Source organism: Emys orbicularis, chromosome 16 (assembly GCF_028017835.1).
Source record: "Emys orbicularis isolate rEmyOrb1 chromosome 16, rEmyOrb1.hap1, whole genome shotgun sequence".
NCBI lineage: Eukaryota > Metazoa > Chordata > Testudines > Emydidae > Emys > Emys orbicularis.
The window spans coordinates 24,241,245-24,266,106 of NC_088698.1; the positions used below are offsets into that span (position 1 = coordinate 24,241,245).

At 45.1% G+C, this 24,862-nt stretch overlaps 2 protein-coding genes across 3 annotated transcripts in view; one reads left to right on the plus strand and one right to left on the minus strand.

Annotated features, from left to right (window-relative positions):
* The window catches only part of AACS (acetoacetyl-CoA synthetase), a 61,235-nt gene extending 55,454 nt beyond the window's left edge, over positions 1-5,781 (minus strand). For both annotated transcript variants that reach the window (XM_065417809.1, XM_065417808.1), the window contains exons 1-3: positions 5,664-5,781; positions 2,413-2,516; positions 91-211 (exon numbers count right to left, since the gene is read on the minus strand). In XM_065417809.1, coding sequence (XP_065273881.1) covers positions 91-211; positions 2,413-2,516; positions 5,664-5,781 — 343 coding nt within the window. The remainder of the gene's footprint in view (positions 1-90; positions 212-2,412; positions 2,517-5,663) is intronic.
* A 6,908-nt stretch (positions 5,782-12,689) lies between these two features.
* Positions 12,690-22,078, plus strand: BRI3BP (BRI3 binding protein). The gene is given in 3 exon segments (XM_065417688.1): positions 12,690-12,959; positions 14,887-14,989; positions 17,208-22,078. Coding segments are annotated over 3 exon segments (792 nt in total). The 3' UTR covers positions 17,627-22,078.
* Positions 22,079-24,862: the final 2,784 nt, after the last annotated feature.

Genomic DNA, 24,862 nt, shown 5'->3' on the forward strand with positions numbered 1-24,862 from the left:
CACTGCCCATTTTAGTTGGACAAACTCACTATCTCACAAGTGAAAAACACAGGGGCTACTGGCTAATGGAAGTCACAACTAAATACTTACTCGCCGCATAGAGAGCAATTTTGTCATTTTCCTTATGCTTCAGAAGGTTTTCTGCATAGTTGAGCCGACTGCCTTTAAACCACTCTGGAACATCTGCAATTCCCTTAGATGGGTCAACTACCTGCAGGAACAGTATCAGACATCCTTGGAAAATAGGAAAACCTGCAGCTCTTCATCTTCAGAGGACTGTATAGACATTAGCTAGAGAAGTCATTTTAACAACCAAGTACCATTATTCCATTTACAGAGGGGCAGACAGGCTAGGTCCCGCAACTTTGGCCACAGAGAGTTTAGCGACCTGCCCATTGCCACAGGTGGAATCAGTGTCCAAGCCAAGATCAGAACTCAGACGTTCCTGTCTGCCAGTCCTGAGTTCAAGACAGAGATGCACATACCTCGAACTAAACCCCTTGGTGACAGTGACTGGTTTGTGTGACTTCTTGAATAGTACACAAGTAAAGCCTTTCTAGAAAGTGTGCTTTTTGCTCTCACTTCCAATTTATAAAAACACACTATGGACACACATAGCAAGGCAAACTTGTATTTACATTGTTTGCCCTGGTTTCCCCTCCCCCACTGAGCCCAATAAAAATTTACCACTAATCTCAAACTGAGTGCAGTGTTTCCTTCACAGGAACAGTCTACCCTGGTGCCCAAGTGACAGAGTGCTGTCCTACTCGCAAGCAGGCAGAGCTTGAGTGCCACGCCAGCAAGAGGCTCAAGCAATGCGATGTCCAACACCCCTAGCTCTAATTATGAAATTCAGAGGAAGTGCTAGATATTATCTGGAGATCTCAGAGTGCTTGACAAAAGGTAAGTATTAACTGCATTTTTTAGGGATAAATTAAAGTAAACGTTAAATTTAGGACTTGCCTAAAAAAACAGAAGCTGCGGGGTATTTTAAATCATGCTATGTTTAAATAATTTAGTTAAACTGATGCAATTTAATATGTGAACCAGGCCTTAATTGCCAGACACACAAGAGTGGGGGGCTGTTAAGATGAGTTTGCAAAGGTAGTGCTCTCTCCTTGTCTCCGCTCCTAAGGCACAATAGGATCCTATGCACCTAAGTAAACTTTTGCACCATCTATGACTTGCACATAAGTCTGCAAAAGGAGTTATCTATTCATTAAGCAACGCCACACCAAAGATCCATCCATCCAGGGATCTGAGACCCCCAACAGATTGGAAAACCACAATAGAAAGGAGTTACCAAAAAAAAAAAAAAAGTGCAACAGAAACATCCCCTGCCACATCTTGAACTAATCAGTTCCAAGAAGGTTTCAGGCTCCCATCTCACAATTTTCCCCAAATTATGTTACAATAAGTCACACTTCAGGAGTATCTGTAGCATTTGGGACAGAAAAAAAACTGCTTAGTTTTACTTCAAGCTTCCTGAATGGTTCCAGTGTTTTGCTTTAAGCTGCCATGTAGAGTACATATTAGTTATTTTTCCAAATTAAAATGTTCTCTTATGACCATACAATGTTCTGGTTTTTTTTAAAAAAGCTTCAATTTATGCCCTCAGGTCCTATCACATGGATGGTGGAGGTATTCTAATGAGAAAATTCTTCTGGTCGAGTACAAAGCTGCCTTCTACAAAAGCTTGGTAAGATTTCAGCTACAGGGCTTCTTTCAAAGAAGAGAGTTTTTATGATTGTAAGTGCTCAGCATGTGTCTGACCAGAGGCAACTCTGAACTTACCATCCAAGTCTTTTTACAACAGCAAAACTCACAAGGAAGCACTGTATTGTCCAACTATGTATTTAGGGGCATTGGTTTGGAAGAGGCCTCAGCTATGCCCCCAGTTTTCGTGTTTGTAACTAACAGCAAGTGAATATTCTAGCATTTAGACAACTGACTAATTTGCAGTAACAATCAAGTGTTTCACTTAATGGAGATAGGGATCAATTGTGCTTCCAGAGGTACAATTCCTCTCCTGAAGCAGCAAGAGTCCAGACTGCCCCCAATGTGGGCCAGTGCTTTAATGGCACAATCTGGTCCACAGGCAGTATCTGTCCCTGGATGCTTTTACATGCTGAACGCTGCACCAGGTACAGCCTTCTGACAGCTCAGTAAACTGCCAGGATATATGTTTCTTAAGTAACTAACACAGCCTTCACCTTGCGTCTGACAAAGTGGGTATTCACCCACGAAAGCTTATGCTCCAATACATCTATTAGGCTTAAAGGCGCCACAGGACTCTGTTTGCTTAATAAAATTGATTTTCCACCTCCTTTCCCCATCCCTCTACCTACTCCAATTATACAAAGACTATGATGGTTATTAAATACCACCAAAATTAAGTAAGCACTGACTTACCTCATCATATAGACGAGAGAACACAATCTCACTGAACTTCCAAAATTCTGCCCAGAAATCAGAGTAGGACTCGACAGACCACTGGTACAACTCATTGTAGTTGGCTAAAAGTAAAGTGTATATTAGTGTACTTATCTACAATTACAAAACAATAAGAATATTTTTAAACAGCACTTCTGAGGATATCAACCAGCTTAGAAAGTCAGTAGATGAAGTGGAATAAATGGAAGGGGAAGACTGATCATGGATCCACATTAAGAAGTCTAACGAGGGACAATCTGAGGCATCCAAAAGATAAACAGCCATTTCCCTGCTAAGGGTATCACCAATATGACTTTAAGCAGTAGTGACTGATCCACACAGACAACTTAGACCATGTCTACACTACAACTTACTTTGGCATAAGTTACGTCACTCAGGTGTGTGAATAAGCATCCCTCTGAATGACGCAAGCTATACCTACCTAAACAGCACTATGTCAGTAGGAGAGCTTCTCCCACCAACATAGCTACCGCCACTGGCAGGGGCTGGAGTCATTAAGTCGATGGGAGAGCTCTCTCCCATCGGCTTAGAGCATCTGCCCCAACGCACATGCGCCGACATAGCATTAGTAACAGATGGTTTCAGCTCACCTGAGTGCTTTACAAGCCATTAACTAATGTACTGAAAAATGTGTATTTGTTTATTCAGAATAGATTTTTAGCCCCCTCCTTTGTCAAGCCATCTGAGAAGCATACATCAATAGGCCCTCACAAAGAACAAAATGTTCTGCTTGTTAATAAACTATTCCCATTCCCTACCACAAAGGTCACCATCAGGGAGCATTCAGTCCTCAATGGCTTCAAATGGAGTTGAATGCTCAGCACCCCTGAAAGTCAGGTCCCAATTGTTTCAAGCTGGGCACCCAACATTTGAGGCACCCCCATTTACTAATGACTTTTGAAAACTTGGACCTCAACCTCAGGATGTCTGTTTCACCATCTGTAAATGAAAAATACTGTCCACCTTTGTAAAGCACTGAGATATACAGAATAAAAATTCTAAGTATAAACATCATGAGCCTCCTCTTTGCAAGATCCCTAGGTATAAGCAGTCACCATCACATTGTCAATGGTTGACAGATCAGGAAGTGCTACAACCATTTATTTCCTGTTTTGATGCCTTCAGCTGGGAAGTAAGTGTCAATTTTTCGGATTGAGGGCTTAGACTGCATGATAACAGGCACTTTAGAAACACCAGAGACTGACTGATAGATGCATGTGAAGATCATCCTTGACTCGTCTCTTCTACTCTTTCCTCATACCCAGACCATTGCCAAATCCTGTCACCAATTTTTTAAGATACCTATATAAAAATGAGTCAGTTCTTTTCCATTCCAGCATTCGGGACATCTTAAATCACTGCAACCTATATCACTCTGGCCTGCCCCATTCTCATCACTCATTCCTCCAGTTGATCAAAGATATGCAGCCACTGCCAACATAACCTCTACCCAGATGTTCCCAGTAGGTCTTCCCACTACTTGAAAATCTACATCAGTGCCCACTCTTGCACCATATCTTATTCAAACTTCTTCTCCCCCCCACATCCACAAAGCACACCATAATTCCACCCTTGCCTACATATTTTACCCTAGTCTTGCCTACATATGCCCTAATCTCAACCTCCTACATACCATTCTGCCCTTCGCATTCCACCTAAGCTTCTCATCACTACCCTATTTGTTCCCACATCAATCCATATAAATGGGATAACCTTCCTATTAATATAGGACAAACTCCCTTTGTCTCCTCCTTCCAGAAATTACAGATCTACATGCTCTTCACGAATCATATACTCAGAGATGGCCATTCCCCATTTTGTTTGTCCTGTCTTATTTATACTGTTTGTCCTCACTTGAGCCTTTAGGATGTAGTTAGTTTAGCACCGACATGCTACTGTGTAATACCATGTGCATACAGCATTATGTAAATTAATTCTCTAACAGACTCATAGGCCTGGGATCCCCAAACAGATCAATTTTAAACCAAGACAGCAGAATTTGCCTCTTGATAGAGGCCTTTGCAAAACAAAACCTACACCTGATATTCATGTCCTTGGAAGTCATAAGTGCACAGGAGCCACTAATATTAATGCTGTTATGGTCGATACCCAGTGCCAAGACTCACAGCAAACCCATCCATTTTTATTCTTATTCTCTTAGTTCCTAATAAAACTAGATGCAGCATTTTGAAGCCTCTTCATGTATTAGGCTCTGGCAGGGCACCAGAGACTGTTCATAGCCTGGGCTACCCTCTAGACCTAAGAGGGTTCAGGATGCTTCAAAGGTTTCAAAACATGCTTTAGGAATCGTAAGCAACTCATTCTCAGAAAGTGACTCCCCCCACGCGGCACTATTTGCAGATAATATATTTGATATTTCTTAAGGGGACCCTGTCTGTCTTAGTTATGCAATAACCCAAAGACACAGGGCCTGGTTCCCACCTCACTCCCAGGGTGCAAGTCAGGTGTAACTCCACTGATGTCAGTGCAGTCACACATCAAAAACTGATGGGGCTGTAACCCTAGCAGGATGCCCCAGCCCAGCTCTGCCCACTCCTCCCCTCCCCCCACCACACACACACACACACCCCTAAGCCCAACCACTACCCCCCCTTGCTGATGGGGCTGTATCCCTGGCAGGTTACTCCAGCCCAGCTCTGCTCCCCCACACACACCCCTAAGCCCAACCACTACCCCCCCTTGCTGATGGGGCTGTATCCCTGGCAGGTTACTCCAGCCCAGCTCTGCCCCCTCCACCACACACACACGCACACCTAAGCCCAACCACTACGCCCGCTTGCTGATGGGGCTGTATCCCTGGCAGGTTACTCCAGCCCAGCTCTGCCCCCCACACACACCCCTAAGCCCAACCACTACCCCCCTTGCTGATGGGGCTGTATCCCTGGCAGGTTACTCCAGCCCAGCTCTGCCCCCCCCCCACACCCCTAAACCCAACCACTACCCCCCCTTGCTGATGGGGCTGTATCCGTGACTGGTTGGGGCCAGCCACTGGCCCCCAACCCCCCTAGGCCAGCCACTGCCTCCCCTCACTGACGGCTGGGGCCGTACCCAGGCAGGTTACCCCAGCCCAGCATTGCCCCCGGCGCTGACGGGGCTGCACCCCCGCGGGTTGCCCCCACTGCCACCCCACAGGCGTTGGCTCAAGCAGGGCTCCCCCATGCCCCGGGGCCACCCTCCGCCCCGCTCACCCAGGCGGAGCCCGCAGGCGCCGGCCAGTGCGGCCCGGAACCGGTCCATCTGGGTGTTGCGCTTGGAGTCGGGCTCCCACATCACCCGGGACTCCAGGATCTCCGGCTCCCGGGACATGACAGCGGCGAGACAGATCCGCAGCGCCCGCCCGCCCGCCTCTCTCGGTGTCCCAGCCAGCACTGCCCAGCCTCGCCTCCCAGGCCCGCCTTTACAGACAGCGCGCCCCCTCGCTGTAACCTTCCGCCGGGCAGGTAGGAAAAAGAGTGCGCCGCCGGGGGCTGGAGATAACAGCGAGCCAGGGGTCCCACCCCCTGACGTGCAGGGTAACCTTGCCCCTCTCCCCGCACACCTCCACCCCAAGCAATCAGAAGCCCGGGATAAATGCAGCACAGTCCCCAGCATCGTTAATGCTCAGGAAGGAAAGGGGTCCGGGGATTTAAGAACAGTTAATGAAGGGAAGCGATCAGTGATAAACGAATGGAGAACAGGCATCTACTATTGCCATCCCTGGTGTTGATGTAGTCACAGTGGGGAATGCCACCCCAAGCCTCTGCTCCAAGCTGGCACTGTAACAAAAGGACAAGCAACTGGGCTTTCCTCATTTCCCCCTCCACACCCCTCGCCCCCAGACTGGACAGGTGTACCTGGGGCACGCACCATGAATGGTCCCTTGAAATATGTGTGAAGTACTTGTGCTAAACCAGTGGTTTTAAACCAGTGGCCCAGGGATCCCTGGGGGTGTAAGGTTTCCAAAGGGGTCTGCACCTCTATTCAAAATGTTTTGGGGGTCTGCAAATGAAAAAAGGTTGAAAACCACTGTGCTAAACAATCTGTTCGGCCTTGTATTAGTTGTGACACTATGGGTATGTCTACACTGCAATTAAAAACCCAGGCTACCACACTAGCCTGTTCCAGCTGACTCATGAGGTTTGGGGCTGTTTGATTGCAGTGTAGATGTTCAGGCTCCAGCTAGGACCCAGGCTCTAGGACCCTGCAAGATGGGAGGGTCCCATAGCTCAGGCTGCAGCCTGCGCCCCTATTCCTACACCAAAATTAAGCAGCCCCTTAACCCCACTCTCAGGAGCCTGAGTCTGCAGGCACTGACTAGCCACCGGTGTCTAAGTGCAGTGTAGGCATATCTTTGAGTACATTTCCCAGCTCTGTGTCGCTTGAAAGCTTGTCTCTCTCACCAACAGAAGTTTGTCCAATAAAAGATACTGTATTACCTCAGCCACCTTGTCTCTCTAATGAAGGGTACAGTAGAAATCACAATATATTACTTATATAGCTACTTTAGATATTTTGAGACTAGAATACACCCATTTTTAGCACATTTGAAGGCTGGCAGAAAACAGTTTGAATAATGTTGTAATTTTCTTTGAAGTGCTGCTTTTCCACACGCAAAAAAACCTTCCTAGGGGCTGGGTCACACTGGGCCAGGAGGGCACAATGGGATGAAGTAGGGTGCAATGAAAGGCTGTATTACCTTTTCTGCAGATCCCCTCCTGGGGCAACTACAGCCAGAGGAGGTTGTTGGTGATTCAGGTCCAATTTAATCACATTGGGATCCAAGAAGACAGAGACAAAGCAGCACAGCTACATGGTCTCCATATGGATGGCCTTGGCCTCCCACAGGTCCTACAGGTTCTGTCAGGTTTGGGGGCCATGGTGGCTTGTTGCAGGGGTAGTCTCTACATGGAGATTCCCTGTAAATCTCTTCCCACAGCTTTTCAAAATAGGAAGCAGATTCTCTGACTCTGAGTTTCTTGCCCTTCTGGTGTGAAGAGGACCTTAAAAATCTGGCCAAATGTAAAATGATTTAAAGATATCTGCAGGTGGCACGAAAACAATATCTCTGAGGAGGTCTGCACTGTCTATTTTGTGACTTTCCTAAGGCACTTGAAAATATATATCTAGATTTAAGATAGAGAAGAGTTATTACTGCTTTAACATTCTTTAATCCAGAAAGAAAAATAAGTGTATGAAACCCCAATACTTCCTAAGTAAAATCAAACACCAGAGGAAAAAAAAAAAACTTAACTATCTGCATCAACACTAGGAGGGAATATGCAAATGGAAGTCCATAGATAAATTCCCTCTTTGCTGCTGTTGGTACAGGAGTAGTTAAGCAACAAAGCAAATAGTTTTAGCAGTATTCTAAGGACATCATAATTTTATTTTCTCCTTTAATGAGAATTTTACTTTTTTCCAGCAGGCCACACTATTTTTCTCTCCAATTTCCAGATTAGGTTGTAATTATTTTGTAAACCTATCGATTTTTAATTTATGCTACTTCCTATCTCTAAGATGTCCTGCTTGTTATACAAGTAAACTGATATAAATGTCTAGCAAATAGTTCACTTCATGTATCTAAAGAGAGCTGCCAAATCCCTCTCACTTTGCATTAATTTTCAGCCAGTTTTAAAATTACCTTTTTCTTAAGGTGAGGCCTTCTTGCATTGTGGGTGGTGCAGTTAGGCATTTTACATTTCATTCATCTTTTAAAAAAAAAATCTCATTCAAATCATCCCAGTTTATCAGCCTTGCAGAATGAGCAACAGTCTCTTTACTTTCTATTATTCAACCGGCAAGAAAAACAAATTCCACAATCACGGTTTGTGTGTAGAAGGGGACTATATGAAAAAACTGTAATTCCCTTTCAAAACTGCTGATTGTTTCTTTAAATAGCACCTGTCCCATGTGTTCTGAGCAGCGCGCCGGCTGTGCAAGGCGGAGTGATTCCCTGCGGCAGCGCACCACAATCAGATTGCACCGTGATTGGCTGGTCCCATATCAGCCCAGAACCCACCTCATGTGAGGCTAGCCAGACAATGGAGAAACTGACACAAGGACAGACTAATTGCCTAATAGCTTTAAAAAAACCTAATACGCTGTGAACCAATGAGCTGAAGAATGGGATGGAGGTGTGCCCAATCAGAGGAAAGCTTTTAGCTTGGCGCTCGTGCAGATGGCAACATTATCTATTTTGAGTTGAGCAAGACAGAGACCTAAAGAGAATGCCTAACCTAGACTCCAGTTTAGACATATCAGCTGATAATTAAATCTATACTACATTTAAGATAATAAAAAAGCAGTAGCAACTGCCTTCCTCCACCCGAAAACAGCCCATACCTGAAAAATGCCAGTACAAAATGACTTAGGAGGAACATTGTAGTTTGCTTTACTGAGCTGAGATTTTTAATTGAAAAGAAAGTGGCCCAGTTTACACAGGAGGATCAAAGAGGACGAGGCACTTTGGGAATTTTATCATATATTATGCTCTAACCCACAGAAAATCTTGACACATATATTCAGCATTTACAGTAACTCCACCCCAGCTTACATCTCTGCTCTCATCTCCCCCTACTGATCCTCTTCCTTTCTTCCTTTGTTTTCATTTCTTTCTCGCCTTTTCTCAGTCTCATCCTCAAATTTCCAGGATTCCAAAGGAGGCTTTGGGAAACTGTAAGAACTTGAAGGAAAACGGATATGGTTGTATGACTACTTTAGATTTATTTATTTTTTTACACTAGAATATATCCACATTTCAGCAGCTTTAAAGACCGGAGAAAAATAGTGTGAACAGTATTCATTGTAATTCACCATTTTCACCCAAATACCTTTCAAATGCTACTTTTGTATAACAAAATCATTTCAGAACAAGATACTTCCCCCACACACACCTCGTTCCAGGTTTGGATTAAGGACACTCCACACACTCACTTGAATATAAGTATGTGAATAAACCTGTGCAAGTATCCAAAGATTAAATTCCATTTTGAGAACTGAAGAGGTTGTCTGATTGATACAAGGTGGCAGGATACACCACAACACAGACATTTTATGGAATGATTGGAAGTTTAAACTCTTAAGCACCCTTATGAGGATTGTTCTAAAATAGACAAACTCCATAAGCAGACACTAACAGGTTCAGCGCAAGTGGTTCTGAGGACTTGTTCTGAAGGTGGAGAACTCCCAAAATAAAGCTTTTAGTCACGAAAAAGACACCAAATGTCCTTTGTTCTGCTCCAGACCAGGCAGGGACAAAGGGATGGACCTTGCTTGTTCTGGAGGAGTGAGGGAGATCCTTCTCCAATTGAGGAAACTTTCAACACTATAATTGAAGCAAATCCAGTTCTTCTTGTGGACAACATATAAAAGCTTACACCCAGAGTCCACTTCAGTCCTGGAATCTATTGCATACATGAAAGTACTAGCTGTAATTTCAGATCTTGATTATAATAGATACAAATAATATTCATACCTGTACAAGTGAGGAGATTGGTAGTTCTAAAACACTAGTAATTATCTGTATCTACCTTTCACCTCTTGATATTTAGGGTCTAATGAAATGTGGCCCAGAGAGATAACCTTAATCACTCTCCACCCCACTGTAAAAGTTTGTAGTATATGGGGCTGTGCCTTTAAAGACTGAGCTTCCTAGACAGAGAGTCTGGACTGGGTGCTGTGAAAGTTTTGTTATTATGCACACAGAATTGGAATTGGACTCAGAACAAAGCAGAACTCTTGCAAGCAACTTAAACACTGTGTGATCACCGGTGGAGCAGGAGAGAAAAAAATTTCAAACGTCTCTTCTGAGCACCCTCAAGCAGAGCATGCTGCCTCCCCTGCCAAACGTCCCACCCCAGGAGTAGCAACCCCACCCCACCCACCCCCGGGCTGCACAGCTGGGGGTTCTTCGGGGCCACAGGCACTGGCTGGACGCCCAGTTTCCTTCGGCCTCCCCCGCACGTGTCCTAGCAGCTTGGCCCGAGGCCGCTCTCCGTTCTGCCTTCGCCAGCTCAGCCCAGCGCCTGGCCAACAGGCAGCCCGTCTGGAGCCGTCCCTGCCGCGAAGCGGACACGTGGTTCCCACAGGGCTTCTCCGGGGTCCACCCCCCAGAGCTCCCCGCGATTCACCACCCCGGGGCTCTGCCTCATGCCCTGGGGAGCCGGTGACATTACCACGGGGCTCCGCTATGGCCCCGCGCCGCGCCCAGGAGCCGCTGGAGCCCAGTTGGCCCCACCCCGCGGCCCCCCCATGGCGCGCAAGGCTCTTGGCAAAGTCCTACAAGCGGGGTTGGGGAACTGGCGGCTCCCCACCGGCCACGGCATCACTTCCGGCCGAGCGGCCAGTAGTAACCCCTTCCGGATCCGGCGGGGGAGGCTGGCTCCTGCCGGCTGAGCAGGAGAGAGGGGGGGGAAAAAAGCCGAGTGCTTCCGGCGAAGCAAATATCAGAACAAACACTTAAATATCGGGACGTCTGGTCACCCTACATGGTATGGTATTGCCACCCTTACTTCTGCACTGCTGCTGGCAGGGCGCTGCCTTCAGAGCTGGTTGCCCAGCCAACAGCCGCTGCACTCCGGCCGCCTAGTTCTGAAGGCAGCGCAGAAGTAAGGGTGACGATACCATGACCCCCTAAAATAACCTTGTGACCCCCTTGCAACTCCCTTTTGGGTCAGGACCCCCAATTTGAGAAATGCTGGTCTCCTCCCATTAAATCTGTATAGTATAGGGTAAAAGCACACAAAAGACCAGATTTCACCGGCGGGTGGAGGAGACCAGATTTCATGGTCCATGATGTATTTTTCATGGCCGAGAATTTGGTAAGGCCCTACTTATAATACATACACTGCATACCCGCCTCTAACAGCACAACACACACACTGTACACCCAGGGCCACCCAGAGGATTCAGGGGACCTTAGGTCTTCGGCGGTGGGGGTCCTTCCGCTCCGGGTCTTCAGGGCACTTCGGCGGTGGGTCCCGGAGCGAGTGAAGGACCCGCCGCCGAATTGCCGCCGAAGACCCGGAGCAGAAGAAGCTCCGGGTCTTCGGCAGCGGGTCCTTCACTCGCTCCGGGTGTGTTCGGTGGCACTGAAGGACCTGCTGCAGAAGACCCGCCGAAAACTCTCCTCGGGGCCCCTGAAAACTCTCGTGGGGGCCCCTGCGGGGCCCGGGGCAAATTGCCCCACTTGTCCCCCCCCGGGCGGCCCTGTGTACACCCTTCACACCACAACACCCTTGGCACCATTCCTCACAGCACAATACACCCCTGCCACATCACTCCTCACAACACAACACACACCTACCCTCTTCAAAACACAAACACACCTCAGAGAGAGCCAGGCATCAGGGCAGCCAGGATCAGAATGATACATGAGACACATGCCTACCCCTTCACACCCCACCTCCTGTAGGCCTGGAGAGAGGATAATCAACCCCTCTTTTGGCCAATTATGTGATTTTTGGGAGTCTGTCCATGGGTGGTGGTGTGTGTTGTGCTGTCAGAGGTGTGTATTGTGAGGTGAGGGGTGTGCAGCGTGTGTGTTGTGAGGTGAGGGGTGTGCAGTGTGTGTGTTGCACAGTGAGGGGTGTGCAGTGTGCGTGTATTGTGAGGTGAGAGGTGTGCAGTGTGTGTGTTGCGCTGTGATGGGTGTGCAGTGTGTGTGTTGCACTGTGAGGTGAGGGGTGTGCAGTATATGTGTTGCACTGTGAGGAGTGTGTATTGTGAGGGGAGAGGTGTGCAGTATGTGTGTTGCGCTGTGAGGGGTGTGTATTGTGAGGTGAGGGATGTGCAGTGTGTGTGTTGCGCTGTGAGGGTTGTGCAGTGTGTGTGTTGCGCTGTGAGGTGAGGGGTGTGCAGTATATGTGTTGCACTGTGAGGGGTGTGTATTGTGAGGTGAGGGGTATGCAGTGTGTGTGTTGCGCTGGGAGGGGTGTGTATTGTGAGGGGAGGGGGGTGCAGTGTGTGTGTTGCGCTGGGAGGGGGGTGTATTGTGAGGGGAGGGGGTGCAGTGTGTGTATTGTGCTGTCAGGGGTGTGCTGTGTGTGTCGCGCCGCTGAGCGGTGTCCGTCACTCCGCCGGGCGAGGGCCGCCCTGCGATGAGGGCTCCCCGAGCCGAGCTCGCCGGGGGCTCCTGGGTGGGCGGGCGGCCCCGAGGGACAGGCCCTCCCACTCCGCCTCCCGCAGGGGGCGCTGCAGCCGCCGCCGGACTCCGGCGCTGCCCGCCTGGCGGGAGGATGCTGGGAACGGCGGCCACAGGCGGCAGCGTGCGGCGCTAGGTGGTCTTGGCCGGGCTGAGCGACATGGCGGCGCGAGGCAGGGGGCGGCTAGTGCCCGGCCTGGCGCTGCTTCTCCTGCTGCTGCTGGGCGAGGTGGTGGGACCTGGAGCCTGGGCGGCCCGGAGCCGCGGCGCCGACAAGCAGAACAGCCTCCGCCGGGCGGCCAGCGGCATCTACCAGGGGGTGAGCAGCCTGTTCGGCGAGGAGAACGTGCGGGCCCTGCAGAAGGTGAGACACCCCCCTCCCCCCCGGCGAGCCCCCGGCCCTCCCATGGGAGCCCCTGTAGCGGGGTGAGGAGAACGCGCGGGCCCTGCGGGCGATCCCCCCGCCATCCCGCGCAGCCGCCCTTCCTGTCCCCTGCTTCGGGCGCTCCCCGTAGGCTCCCTCCTCTCCTTCCCGTCGCAGGCCCCGAGCAAGCCCCGCAAGTCCCTGGGGGACTAAGGCTGCCTGGGAGCCGCGCTCGGGGTGGAGGTGGGTGGAAGCAGGAATCGTTGAAAGCACCACGGAGGCCGCCTGCCTTGGTTGCCTCCTCGCCCCGAAGGGTCTCGGTTGCGTGTGACGAGGCTGGAAGGGGGGAGGCTTGGTGCGTGCACGTTTTCATGTGGTTTATGAGCTAATAAACAGCTCCCCTCCGCGCAGACATTCTGCTCCCCGAAAACTTAAATGAGACCCCGTTGTAAGGATTAGCCAGCAGAAAAGAGCCTTGACAGAGACCATGGGCTGGACGGGAAGAGCACTGTGAGCAACTCAACGCAGCAGCGAGCTGTCTGGCTCCCTCTGTGGGTGGCTGCTCTGCATCTCTAATCCACCAGATACTAGCGCAGGTTCGTGCGGCTTAGAAGCAGTGGGCAATGACTTTCATATTGTGGACCCAGGGCCCTCTGACCTCTAATGGTCTAAAGCAAAGAAAAACAGGGTTTGAGAACGCCTTAGCATCCCAAGCAAAAATTGAATGAGAAATCCTTAGCCGCCTCCTTGTTATTACAAATCGAAGGGTGGATGAATTATTGAACTAGTGCTGGGAGAGTAAACTAGAAGCAATAGTAAACAATTTATACAGAGCATATATTTCTGTTTTGTCACAGTTCTTTTTGAAATATAGTTACATAATTGTTTGTATTCAATACAGTAAAGTATCAGAGGGAAAGAATCAAGACACCTGAGCAAGGAAAGAAGAAAATGTGTTCAGATAAGGTTGTTGAAATGGAGAGAGAGGAAGGCTGAGCTGAATGTCACTAGGAGGCCAGGAGAAGGTTCTTGCACAATAGCTGGCAATATGTTAGGGAGCAGCATGGAAGATGCAGGTGCTAGATTAGAGGAAGCAAGCTGAGCCAAATGTCCACCTTTTTCATCTATAATCTTGATAACTTTTTGTTAAGGAAGTTTATACTGACAATCTTCAGAAGGCTGCCACTACAATGGCAAAATTTGGACCTGAAAACCTTTGGAGTAGCTTCTATAGCAGTGAAGGCAGTAGCATTGAGAGAATGCAGGTGTTTTTTCCACAGTGTTGTCTGCCCTTCTCAGGGATTCAGGTCAAATTCTTCAGGGATACACACAAGAACTGAAATAAGACTAACAGTATTGTAATCTTCAAAACAAATTTAGATTAGGCTGTTCCCAAAGGAAACCAAATCAGCCTTCAGGTGTACTCATTTTCTCATTCAGTCTTCTAACTTTACAATTCTCAATCTTAACTCCCTCTGTATCATAGTAACATGAAGGTATGTTAATTTACTGAATTGAATGAATATAATTTGCACTGTCATTAAAGTTTTGTGTAGATCTCCAACACATTGTTTATGTACCAGTCAGGTTTTCAGTAAATATCTGAGAATTGCATTGAAAGAGTTTTTGGTTTTCACACACCAGTTATGAACCTGTTGCAAATAACACACGTGAACAAGCAGGCAAACAAAAACTATGTTAATTCAGTTTTTCCTGTGATCTGAAAGGGAAGAAAGATTTGCTACATTTATTTTTAAATACTTGGAGGCACTCAGATACTATGGTAAAGGGAAATATATATGTACCTTGATTGATCAATCAGTGATGTATATATATTTTTAGATGTACTGAAAATTGAATAAACTGCATAAACCCCTCAAGGTTGATTTCCAATGGCCATTCTTTACAGTAGCATTTTATTTTACAGTTTTTCTCTAGGCTGACAGAAAGATTTGTTTACGGTGTGGATGTATTAGTAGACACCTTCTGGAGAATATGGACTGATGTGCTGGATGTTCTTGGAATTGATGGTAAGTGTGATGTCGGTTAAACCCAAAATTATGCAGATAATCCTTGTGGATGTTTTTACAGGTATGGGAAGGATGGAGAATATTAATAAGGTATGTATTACCTTTGCATTTGTATTATCTTTGATACCTGTTTATTACATGCATTTCTAAATCATTCATCACCACAGTTTCTGGGAACACTTTCAGGGTTTACATTTTGTCATTAATACTTCCAAACAAAAGAAGTAAAACAATCCTGCTACTCTGCATTCTGTAGCTTTGAAGCAGAGAATGGAAAGAGATCTGACCAGTGAGCTAAAATCCAAGATCTGATAATTCACGGAGTTGAAAATCTGGGCAAAGAGATGTCTTGCATATCTTTCTAAATCTGGACGGGTTAGTGGTTAATCTTTGTTCTTCACTGGGTGTTTTGAGACTTGTGACTGGGTGTCATCCACTAAAGAGAATGGAGAGGACAGTTTCTAGAGCACCTAGAGTATGCAACTGTGAAGGCTGGTTTAGGTAGCTACCCCTTCTAATGTGTTGGTAGGGACTATTTCCCAACTCTAGTTTGTTTCTCCTTTTCTTACAATTTAATCCCTCAAGTTCCATCTATCCCAACTCTGCTCTAACACTCCAGAAGTGGGTGAAGTATATTGGTAAAGCAATATGAGAAAAGCTTTGCACTGCAGTCAGGACTCAACACTGCTAAATTCTCTGGGCAGGGGTCTGGGAAATAAAACTTTTAAAGGGTTTGTGTAGCTTAATCACTTTACTGTGTTAGCATGATGAGGATGCCTTGAAAATATTTCTCTGGAGCGAGGACAGTTATTGGAAAGTTTTCCTTAGAAAAGAATGAAAAAGGTCTGCATAATTTTTCCCGGTATTTTCACGTTTTTTTTCCGTCCTTCATTTTGTCTGTTTCCTTGCCTGTACCTAAGTTTTCTCTTGTTTTCCCTGCTGTTCATTTCTGCCTTTTCTTACTGCCATTTGTGATATTTGTAACATTCTTAATGCTAAGTCTGGTCATATAGAGCACTCTGTAAATGTGACTCCTTTCCTCTCTGTAAGAGAGAAAAGAAGACCCATGGTCGTGGGGGTGCTGTAAATCAGACATTGGGGCTGGAACAGGGACATATTAAGAGGATTTTTATCTACTAAGTTTGTCACTTAATGATGGAAACCATGTTGAAGTTAATGGAGCACTTTTCTATAATGTGCTTTGCAATAGTTAGGTTAGACGTGGAGAGAACATTCTACTACTACTATCTTTTTTTGGTTTGACTGAATGCCTAGCTTTTCCGAAACCAGGGCATATTGCTGTGGCTTGCCCATGTGCTCTAATATGGTGACACACTCGTTTGTACTTATAAACCTTGCCTAGGAAATAGCACCTTGCTCCGGTGTTGTGTGAATTTTGAAGGAAAAGTTTGGGATATGTGGCTCTCTGATGACGATGTCTGTGCTTGTAATCCATAGAGTAAAAAATTGACACTTTAAAAATTAAAATAATGTTTTTCCAACTAAATTATTTTTCTAATGGTTCTGGGATCTAGACTCCACGAAGCTGAATAAGTTTAAGCAGTCTTGCATGCATATGGAGTTCCTGTCATTAATTTCTGTACATGTTGTCGTTATTTTATTGCTGATCATTTTATCAGATGGAATGGGATGAGGAAGAAGTCCAAAGGGTAAACTGAGAGTTGCTGCAGGGAAAGAAATGCAGAGGGGGAAATGGAATGACACACAGGGAAAGGGCAGGGAAACAAAGGAAGATGGGGGCAGAGGGAGAATGAAAAGAAACAAAGGGTAGAAATAGTCGTGATCCTAAAGGTGGATGTACTATTCTGTTGTGTGATGCTGAATGTAGCTTAACATATAATATCTAAACGTTGTTACTACATGAAGGCCATATTTACCCTTGATCTTCGTTCTAAACTTACGTCCTGGACTAGTGTGGCCCTCTCTTTAACTGAAGTGAATTCACTCAGTCACAACCATAGAAATAATGTAGTGATTGCTGCTATATGAAATGGGCACTCAAGGGTACATATATATTTATAATTATCCAGTACTCTGGTCATTCCCCCCCCCCCCCTTTTTTTTTTTAGAAACCGCAGCCTTGAAACTTCTGCAGATATATGGCCCGTCACTAGTTATGCTCACAGTTTACACTTACCTTTGCCTGATGTAATTAAACTATCTTTTAATTTCTCATAAATTTGTTTTTATTTTTCAGCTTCCAACCTGACTCATTATTTCAGCCCTGCAGCAGTTGCCAACAACCCTACCCGTGTTCTTCTGCTGATTGGTGCTGTTTTACTTGCCTATTGGTTTTTGTCTGTCTTCCTTGGATTCTTCTTCTGTGTCTTACATATGCTGTTTGGTCGCTTCTTCTGGATTGTAAGAGTTGCTCTGTTTGCGCTCTCATGTGTATACATCCTCCAGAAGTATGAAGGAGAACCAGAGCATGCAGTCTTGCCTCTGTGCTTTGTTGTAGCAGTCTACTTCATGACTGGGCCCGTTGGATTTTACTGGAGGAGAAACAGCAGCAGCAGCCTTGAGGAGAAGATTGACCATATTGACAGTCAAATTAGACTTCTGAACATACGTCTTACTAGGATAATGGAAAACATGGACAGAGCCAATGACCAATGAAATAAAACCTATAGATCACTTTACACCAGCTCACTAGAAGGTTACTAAGCACTATCTCATTGAAAGTTACTAAGCAACAAAACATCACATGATAAAAATGTGCAATGTTAAAACTTTAGATCATGTGTTAAGAAGAATAAGAGTAATTTATCTAGACTATACACTCAGAAACATTATACTTGTAAAATAAGATATGAGATGTTAGCTGTATATTCAGAGAATTTTATCCATGACTAGAATTTTATCAGTGAAAACGCTTACTTTTACAAGCATTTAAAAACATCTTTTTTGTAGAATTTTTATAAAAGCAAATTGAGTGATCTATTTAAAATATTGAAGCTGAGCTGAGCATTATGCAAATTTGACATTAAAAAAAATCTTACTCAAGCTACCAAATGTTTTTCTTGAGAAGTAGTGATTGTGGGTCAACGTTTTAATTTTTTTTTTTTTTTACAAAGTTGTGAGCATTCTAATTTACTGTTGACTTATTTCATTGCCTGAAGTTGCCTTTTCATATAGTATGAAAAATGTTCTCACATTCAGGCCAAAAAATATCATACCATAGCTTTTAATGGCAAGAAGGGAGTTACTTCATAAATCAGAAGCCCTTTAAAGCCAGTCCAAAATGAAGAACCCATAACACTCTACAGGTATGAGCTTTTCTTTCTTAGTTTTTCATATTATGGACTTTGCCGTCAGTGGTGGGTTTTTTTTTTTGTTTTTTTAAAGTGCAGTTTAATAAAACAAAAATTGCTATGAGGATAAGAAATGTAATGTGCTGGCAAATTTTCAGTGGCAGAGTAGTTTATATTTGATCTTCACAGTAAAGCATTTTCCACATAGGAGTGCATAGGAAGAAATATGATTTTTTTTTTTTTTTTTTTTTTTTTTTTTAAATCTCAGGACCCACATGCTTCCTCAGAACAAAAAATGCAGCAGATAAAATACTTCCAAATGTATTGTTGCTTAAAGCTTTCTCAGGACCAATAAGCAGCAATAAATCTATCTTGAGGAAGATCTGGATTTTTTTCTAAAATTTTAAGTCTTATGGGTGCTTTTTGCTTGAAGTCCGTGTCCCCAGTGGATCTTTGGGGAGGTCAATCACATTATGGAGTGTGTATAAAATAGGGGATTATTTCAAAGTGATGTTAGAGAGCTTTGAAGCAACTTTATTTTGGTGGGTGTATGTATTTGTATCCTCATCATGCTAACAAGCTAGATCATTATGACACTGACTTTGTAAGATTTCTTGAAGTGTGTTGAGACAAAGGTAACCTCAGGGAAGAAAGTCTGAGAAATCATTTAACTTTTGTAATGCAGTGCTTTCAAGGGTGTTACGAGGATGTCTGGTGGGAAAGCATTTATACCATAGCAATGAGCACAGTATAAATACCTAAATAGGTAAAATGCACCATCATTACAGAAGAACCTGTTTCTAATATTTTTAAAAAGCTGTGTTAAAATAAAATCTGGTGCTGAGCCAAAAACTGCTATTTCACATGTGTCCCTGTTTTCTTCAGAGGAATTGCATATAACCACCTAAGAAGAATTTGGCATTCTGTCTTCAACTTGCTGATTTGGGATTTAACCAGGATTGTAACATTTCATTGAATTTTCATTGTAAATTTCCTTTTAATTTTTAATGCTGAAGTATACAAGACTATTTAAAAAATGCATGTTACTTGCCTAATCTCTCTTTTGGTCTGTCATATTGAACATGTATTACTATGATTTATTTTTAAATCCATATTTATGGGCATTTTAAAATGTAGGGGGTTTTGACCTTTGGCACCAACTTGTCAGTGATCACTTAAACTTAGTTAGTTGGTATAATGTGCAATTGACAGTATGTAGTGTGAGCCATTTTAATCCGTCATGCCATCTGAGTGGCCACATATGCAAATGCAAAAACCGTGAATCCTTACGAAGTTTTTGTTGAAAATTGCGAAGTATCTGATTTAACCAAAAAAACCCCCCAAAAACAAACCAACCCTTGCCTATAAAACAATAAATAAATTGTATGATTATGTGCAGGCTTCCAGATTAATAATGTTGTATTTAAACTTTTTTCTTCATTCTTATACTTTAAAAACTAGGTTAGGGTCCTACAGGCTCAACCCTGTGAACTCTAATAGATGTAGTGCTATTGATATCAACGGGACTATTCACAGTAAAAATCACTACCCTCAGTAGTGCTTGTAGGATCAGGGTACAAAGTAGACTCTTAAATTAGGTATTAAAGCCCCAATTTAGCAAAGTGCTTTGTGAATTTTGGGCCTAAGGACTGAAGCCTGCAAACAAACCTTACTAGAGTATATAGTTGCACTGTCTTCAATGGGACAACCGGGGGAGAAGGTGACATGAGTCAGTTTTGCATAACTGTGTCCTAAATAAAGAAATACAGGGATGTGTAACTGTCACCTGAAGTCTGTACATTCATGCCTGTTTTCTTTTCTATGAATTATTTATATTTTACATAAAATGTTTATATTTTAGGTAATCTATATTTAGTATTGAAGATAAAAAAATATAAGAATAACAAGAGTTGCATATTACATAATTACATTAAAATGTTACCATAAAATTTACTTTTGGATTATATTCATATTATTCCCATGTCTTTTTTTATGTCACCTTTTTTAGTTTTTGGTAAAACCAGCACTTTTGTGTCAACACTCTTCTCCCAAACTTGCCCACCCTGCTGTATGCAGGAAAATATATTTTTGTATTTACTTACATCCCATGCAGTGTGAAATGTTTCATTTTAAACCCAATAGAAAATTTTAAGATGTTATAAATAGACAAGACAAATATGCTTGGGCAGTTTATTTAAAATTGGCTATTTTCATCAGTATTGTTTCCCAATATTCAATTATCTCAGTGTATAGTCTGCTAACTTCAAAAGTAGTTATTTTGAAAGAGCACAAACAAAAATTAAATGATTGTACTTGAAAATACTCTGAATTTAATGTGCACAGTAGTTAAAATGTTTTTGGAAGGCTAATCTGATGGTGTATTTCAGTTCTCAAGTTACCTTTGTAAATATATTTTACAAATATTTTTCCATACAAAATTATACTGTTCACCTACTAGGCTCTTCTACTCCATTCTTCATAATTCATTCCATAGGCAGTGACTGTGTTATACTGCCTTTTATGAGGGCCTCAGGGCACTTTACAAAGATATGTAATCATTCCATTTTACAGATGAGTAAACTGAGGCACGGAGTTTGAGAGACTTGCCCACGACCACACAGCAAGTCAGTGGCAGAGATAGGAATAAAACCAGATCTCATGACTCCCAGTACTTTGCTCTAATTACTAAACGGCTTATTCTGAGATGGGCAGTAGTATCTTTGCATTCTTTAGCATAGTTTAACAAATCCTGTCATCAGTTCTAGAGGCTAGTAATATTAAACTGCTCCTTTTTATTGTCCTGTCTTCAGTAGCTACTTAGAAGAATGTCACCTTACTTTATTGATTGACATGATAGTTTATGATGGACCTCAAGCTGTCTGGCTTTAACAGAAATTCCATAAAGATCTTAAGTATTTATATGTCATACTTTAGGGTCTAATATTTGAAACTACTGTATGTATTTCAATACATCAACATTCTGCAAAGCTTTACCTTTGTAGCAATTTATCTTAAAGTACACACCTTACCTGTAGTTAACTGTTTTGTATTCAGAATGTAATGTTTTCAAAAGTGGTATTGAATGTCAGAGTACAATGTACAAAATCTGGTGTAGCTCAGTACTGTACTTAATAGTGTGTTCTTCAAATTGTGATTTGCTTTTAAAGACTTGTTGCATAGTTAATGTGGAAAATAGACTCAGTACCAACCTTAGCTTTTTGATGGTGTAAAGTTTTTTAATGTGATTTGCCTCACATACTAATAATCCGTTTTTGGCAGCTAATGATGTTATTGACTGTAAGTTCTACTTGTCTGTTTTTTGAGAATAAAGATTTTATTGTATCTGCATGTATTTTAAATATTTGGATAATTCCATTGAACTGTGACTACAATTAGCACATTAAAAATTGATCTTTCTTCTTTTTAACCAGGAATTATATTTGCTATTGTAGCACTAGTTTTCAGCACTGATGTCAGTCATTTAATTTCACATCCTGTTTTGTACATGAAGTTTAAAGTTTAGATCATGTTTAAATTTGTGCAAATTGTTATGTAAAATGATTTGTTCTGAAGAAAATTGTGTATGTATACTTTTGACATATGACCCTTAAGGAAATATTGGATTTTGCTGATATTTTAAGTAGTTATGAATATCAAACTTATTTTTACAGAGCTATACATGGCTTTATTTATTACTTCTCTGAGCACCAGATCAATGTATTATGTAGTTAACTATTTGTAGACCGATTTCACAATTGAATTATGGTATTGTGACTAAGCTTAAACAAAATAAATGTTTACTGAAACTTTGCACTGAGACCTGTACAGCTCTTAAGACTGTTCTGTTGCAAAGCATCTGTTTGGAGGAAAGTAATTTTCTGGAACTCCACTCTTGTACTATTTGAGAAAGAGGTATGATGGCACCTGACTGTCTAAATTAGAGAAAATTTGCATCATACATCGTTTGTGATGATAACCCTGCAGCTTAAAGCCCTTTAAGAGAAGCAGGCGCGTCTTTATTTTTACCTATGCTATACAAGTTGTTGCAAGCCTCTGTCCCTTGATAATTGCACGTAGTTCTGTTGATAGTGATCTATGACCATTGCCCACCTCGTCTGGGGAAAAGTCACAAAAGACTAAAGAGGGTGGATCATTGACCCCACAGATTTTACAGCAGCAATGCTTCCTCCCAAACCCTGTTCCTTTCTAGCACTATTCCATGGCAGCAGGTGCCTGCTGATTTGTCGGTGCAGCAGTACAAATGGTGGGGCCGTGCCCTTCAGGTGCACTTTGTTTGCGTCTGTCAGCCTGCTGCCTGCGTGGGGATGTCTGAGCTGGGTGTAGACAGAGCCCAGGCCGCTCAGCCCACAGCCCTGTATAGGACCTGACAGGTCTCTGGTGGAGATCCTGCATTTACTGGAGGTCTTGTAACAGCTTACAGCTGTGCGCACGGGGGGCTCTCAGGCCACCATGAGACAACTTCTGCGTTGGTTGGCTGGGGTAGGGAGATCAGCGGGGTGACATCTGTCCGGCGCGGGCGCGCCGACTCCCTGCTGGCGGTTTGGCTGGGCGGGCGGGCTTGTCCCCGCTGAACCGCCGCGAGCTAACAGCAGCAGCCCCCGCACCAACGGTCTAGCTCTGCCTGACGCTGGCGGGAGGAGGCGGCGGCCTGTCCACGGGGGCCAGGGCCTATCGCAGCCCGAGTGCGGCCCCCGCATCCCAAGCTAGGACCTCCCACAACCGGGGCGCGCGGCGGAGACAACGCGCGGCCAACGGCCACCTGCACGCGGGACTTTCAAAACCCCTTTTCCCCGCCCGACCCATCCCTCCAGCCCCGCCTTCTTCTCTGACGTTAGAGGAGGGGTGACATTACCTGGCGCGAGGGAAGCTAAGCAGGATCCTATGAGCGTGGTCCTTGGAGGGGAGACTAAAGGTGATAGAGCAGGGGAGGGGAGGCTTTCTGCAGTTGTGTCCTTGGAGAAACTTGTCCCAGTCTGGGGGACAGGGAAAGCTGTACCACCCTGCTCCTGAGGAGCACTGCAGTGTTGCTAAATCTCTTGATCTTAATATCTCTCAATATTTGATGGTTTTATTAACACTCGCCCCCATGCTGTCTGGCTCATGACTGTGAGTGCCACTGTCTACGTCAGGGCAGACTGTCAAAACAGGGCAGAGACCCCAGACTGGGGGGTGTTTTATAATTAGATTTTACCAAGCCAGTAACAAATGTGAACTCCTGGGTCACTATAACACTTAACCATGGAGTCAAAGACAGTCCCCTTAGACTCTCCAGTCTATCTTGCCACCCAGACAAACTGGACTGAGTGATAAATGGTCACTTACACAAAACACATAATATGTAATTTGCTCCCAGTCTCAAGAGGCCAGTCACTTACCCCCAGATCATTTGGTACCCTAGGGCACAGAGGCTGCAGGGGCGGAGGGTGCAGGGGCTGCAGGGCGAGGAGGAGCAGTGCAGGCAGGGGCATAGAGGCTGCAGGGGCAGGGCAGGCGGGGTGCAGAGGCTGCAGGGGTAGGGGGGTGCAGGGGCTGCAGGGCGAGTGGGGAGCAGGGGTCTCAGAGGCTGCAGGGGCGGGGGGGTGCAGGGCGAGTGAGGAGCAGGGGTCACAGAGGCTGCAGGGGCGGGGGGTGCAGGGGCAGGGCAGGCGGGGGGCGCAGAGGCTGCAGGGGCAGGGGGGTGCAGGGGCTGCAGGGCGAGTGGGGAGCACGGGTCACAGAGGCTGCAGGGGTGGGGGGTGCAGGGGCAGGGCAGACGGGGGGCGCAGAGGCTGCAGGGCGAGTGGGGAGCAGGGAAGCACTTAGCAACCCCCAACCAAGATCAGAGCGGGAGGGAGGAGGGGGAATGCAGGGTGCTCAGAGGAGGGGGCAGAGTTGGGGCAGGGGCTTTGGGGAAGGGGCGGGGCTGGGGCGGAGTTGGGGCGGGGCCGGGGGTGGGGAAGGGGCGGAGTTGGGGCAGGGCCAGGCCCCCGTGGAGTGTCCTCTTTTTTCAGTGTTGAAATATGGTAACCCTATCTTCCCCCCAACACCCCACCCCCTGGCCAGGCCGCAAGCCGGAGCTAGGCCATGGTAAGAGCTGCCCAGGGGAGCCCAGGTCCCTGTGGAGAGCCAGAGTCCCTCCATCTGTCCTGGGCATCGGGAAATGATGCCCAAGAACATCCCCTGTTCCCGCCTCCTGCGGGGGGGGAGGGGGGAATGATTCCCGTTCATGAATTCATAAGTTCAGAGCAAATATTTTCAAAGTTATGAAGCAAAACTTACATATTTTCTTATATCATGGAATACCAACATTACAAGTGAGATTAATGCATGCAGCAATTTACAAGCATTCCATAGAGTCTAAACACTAAATACATTCTTATAAGACTAATACCTATTTTGAGCAAAACTAACAAACATGTGACCTGGTCTGGTCCCCAGCTATGAGGTTGTTAGTTCTTAGCTAATGCCTGGGTAAGAGCTGGCATCTGGCCTGCCAGCATTACACCAAGCTGGAAGCATGTGATTAGGTGAGAATATCACCTTTTAAACAAAAACAGTAAATTTCTAGTCCTCATGGTTGTGGAGAAAATCTTGAAAATGT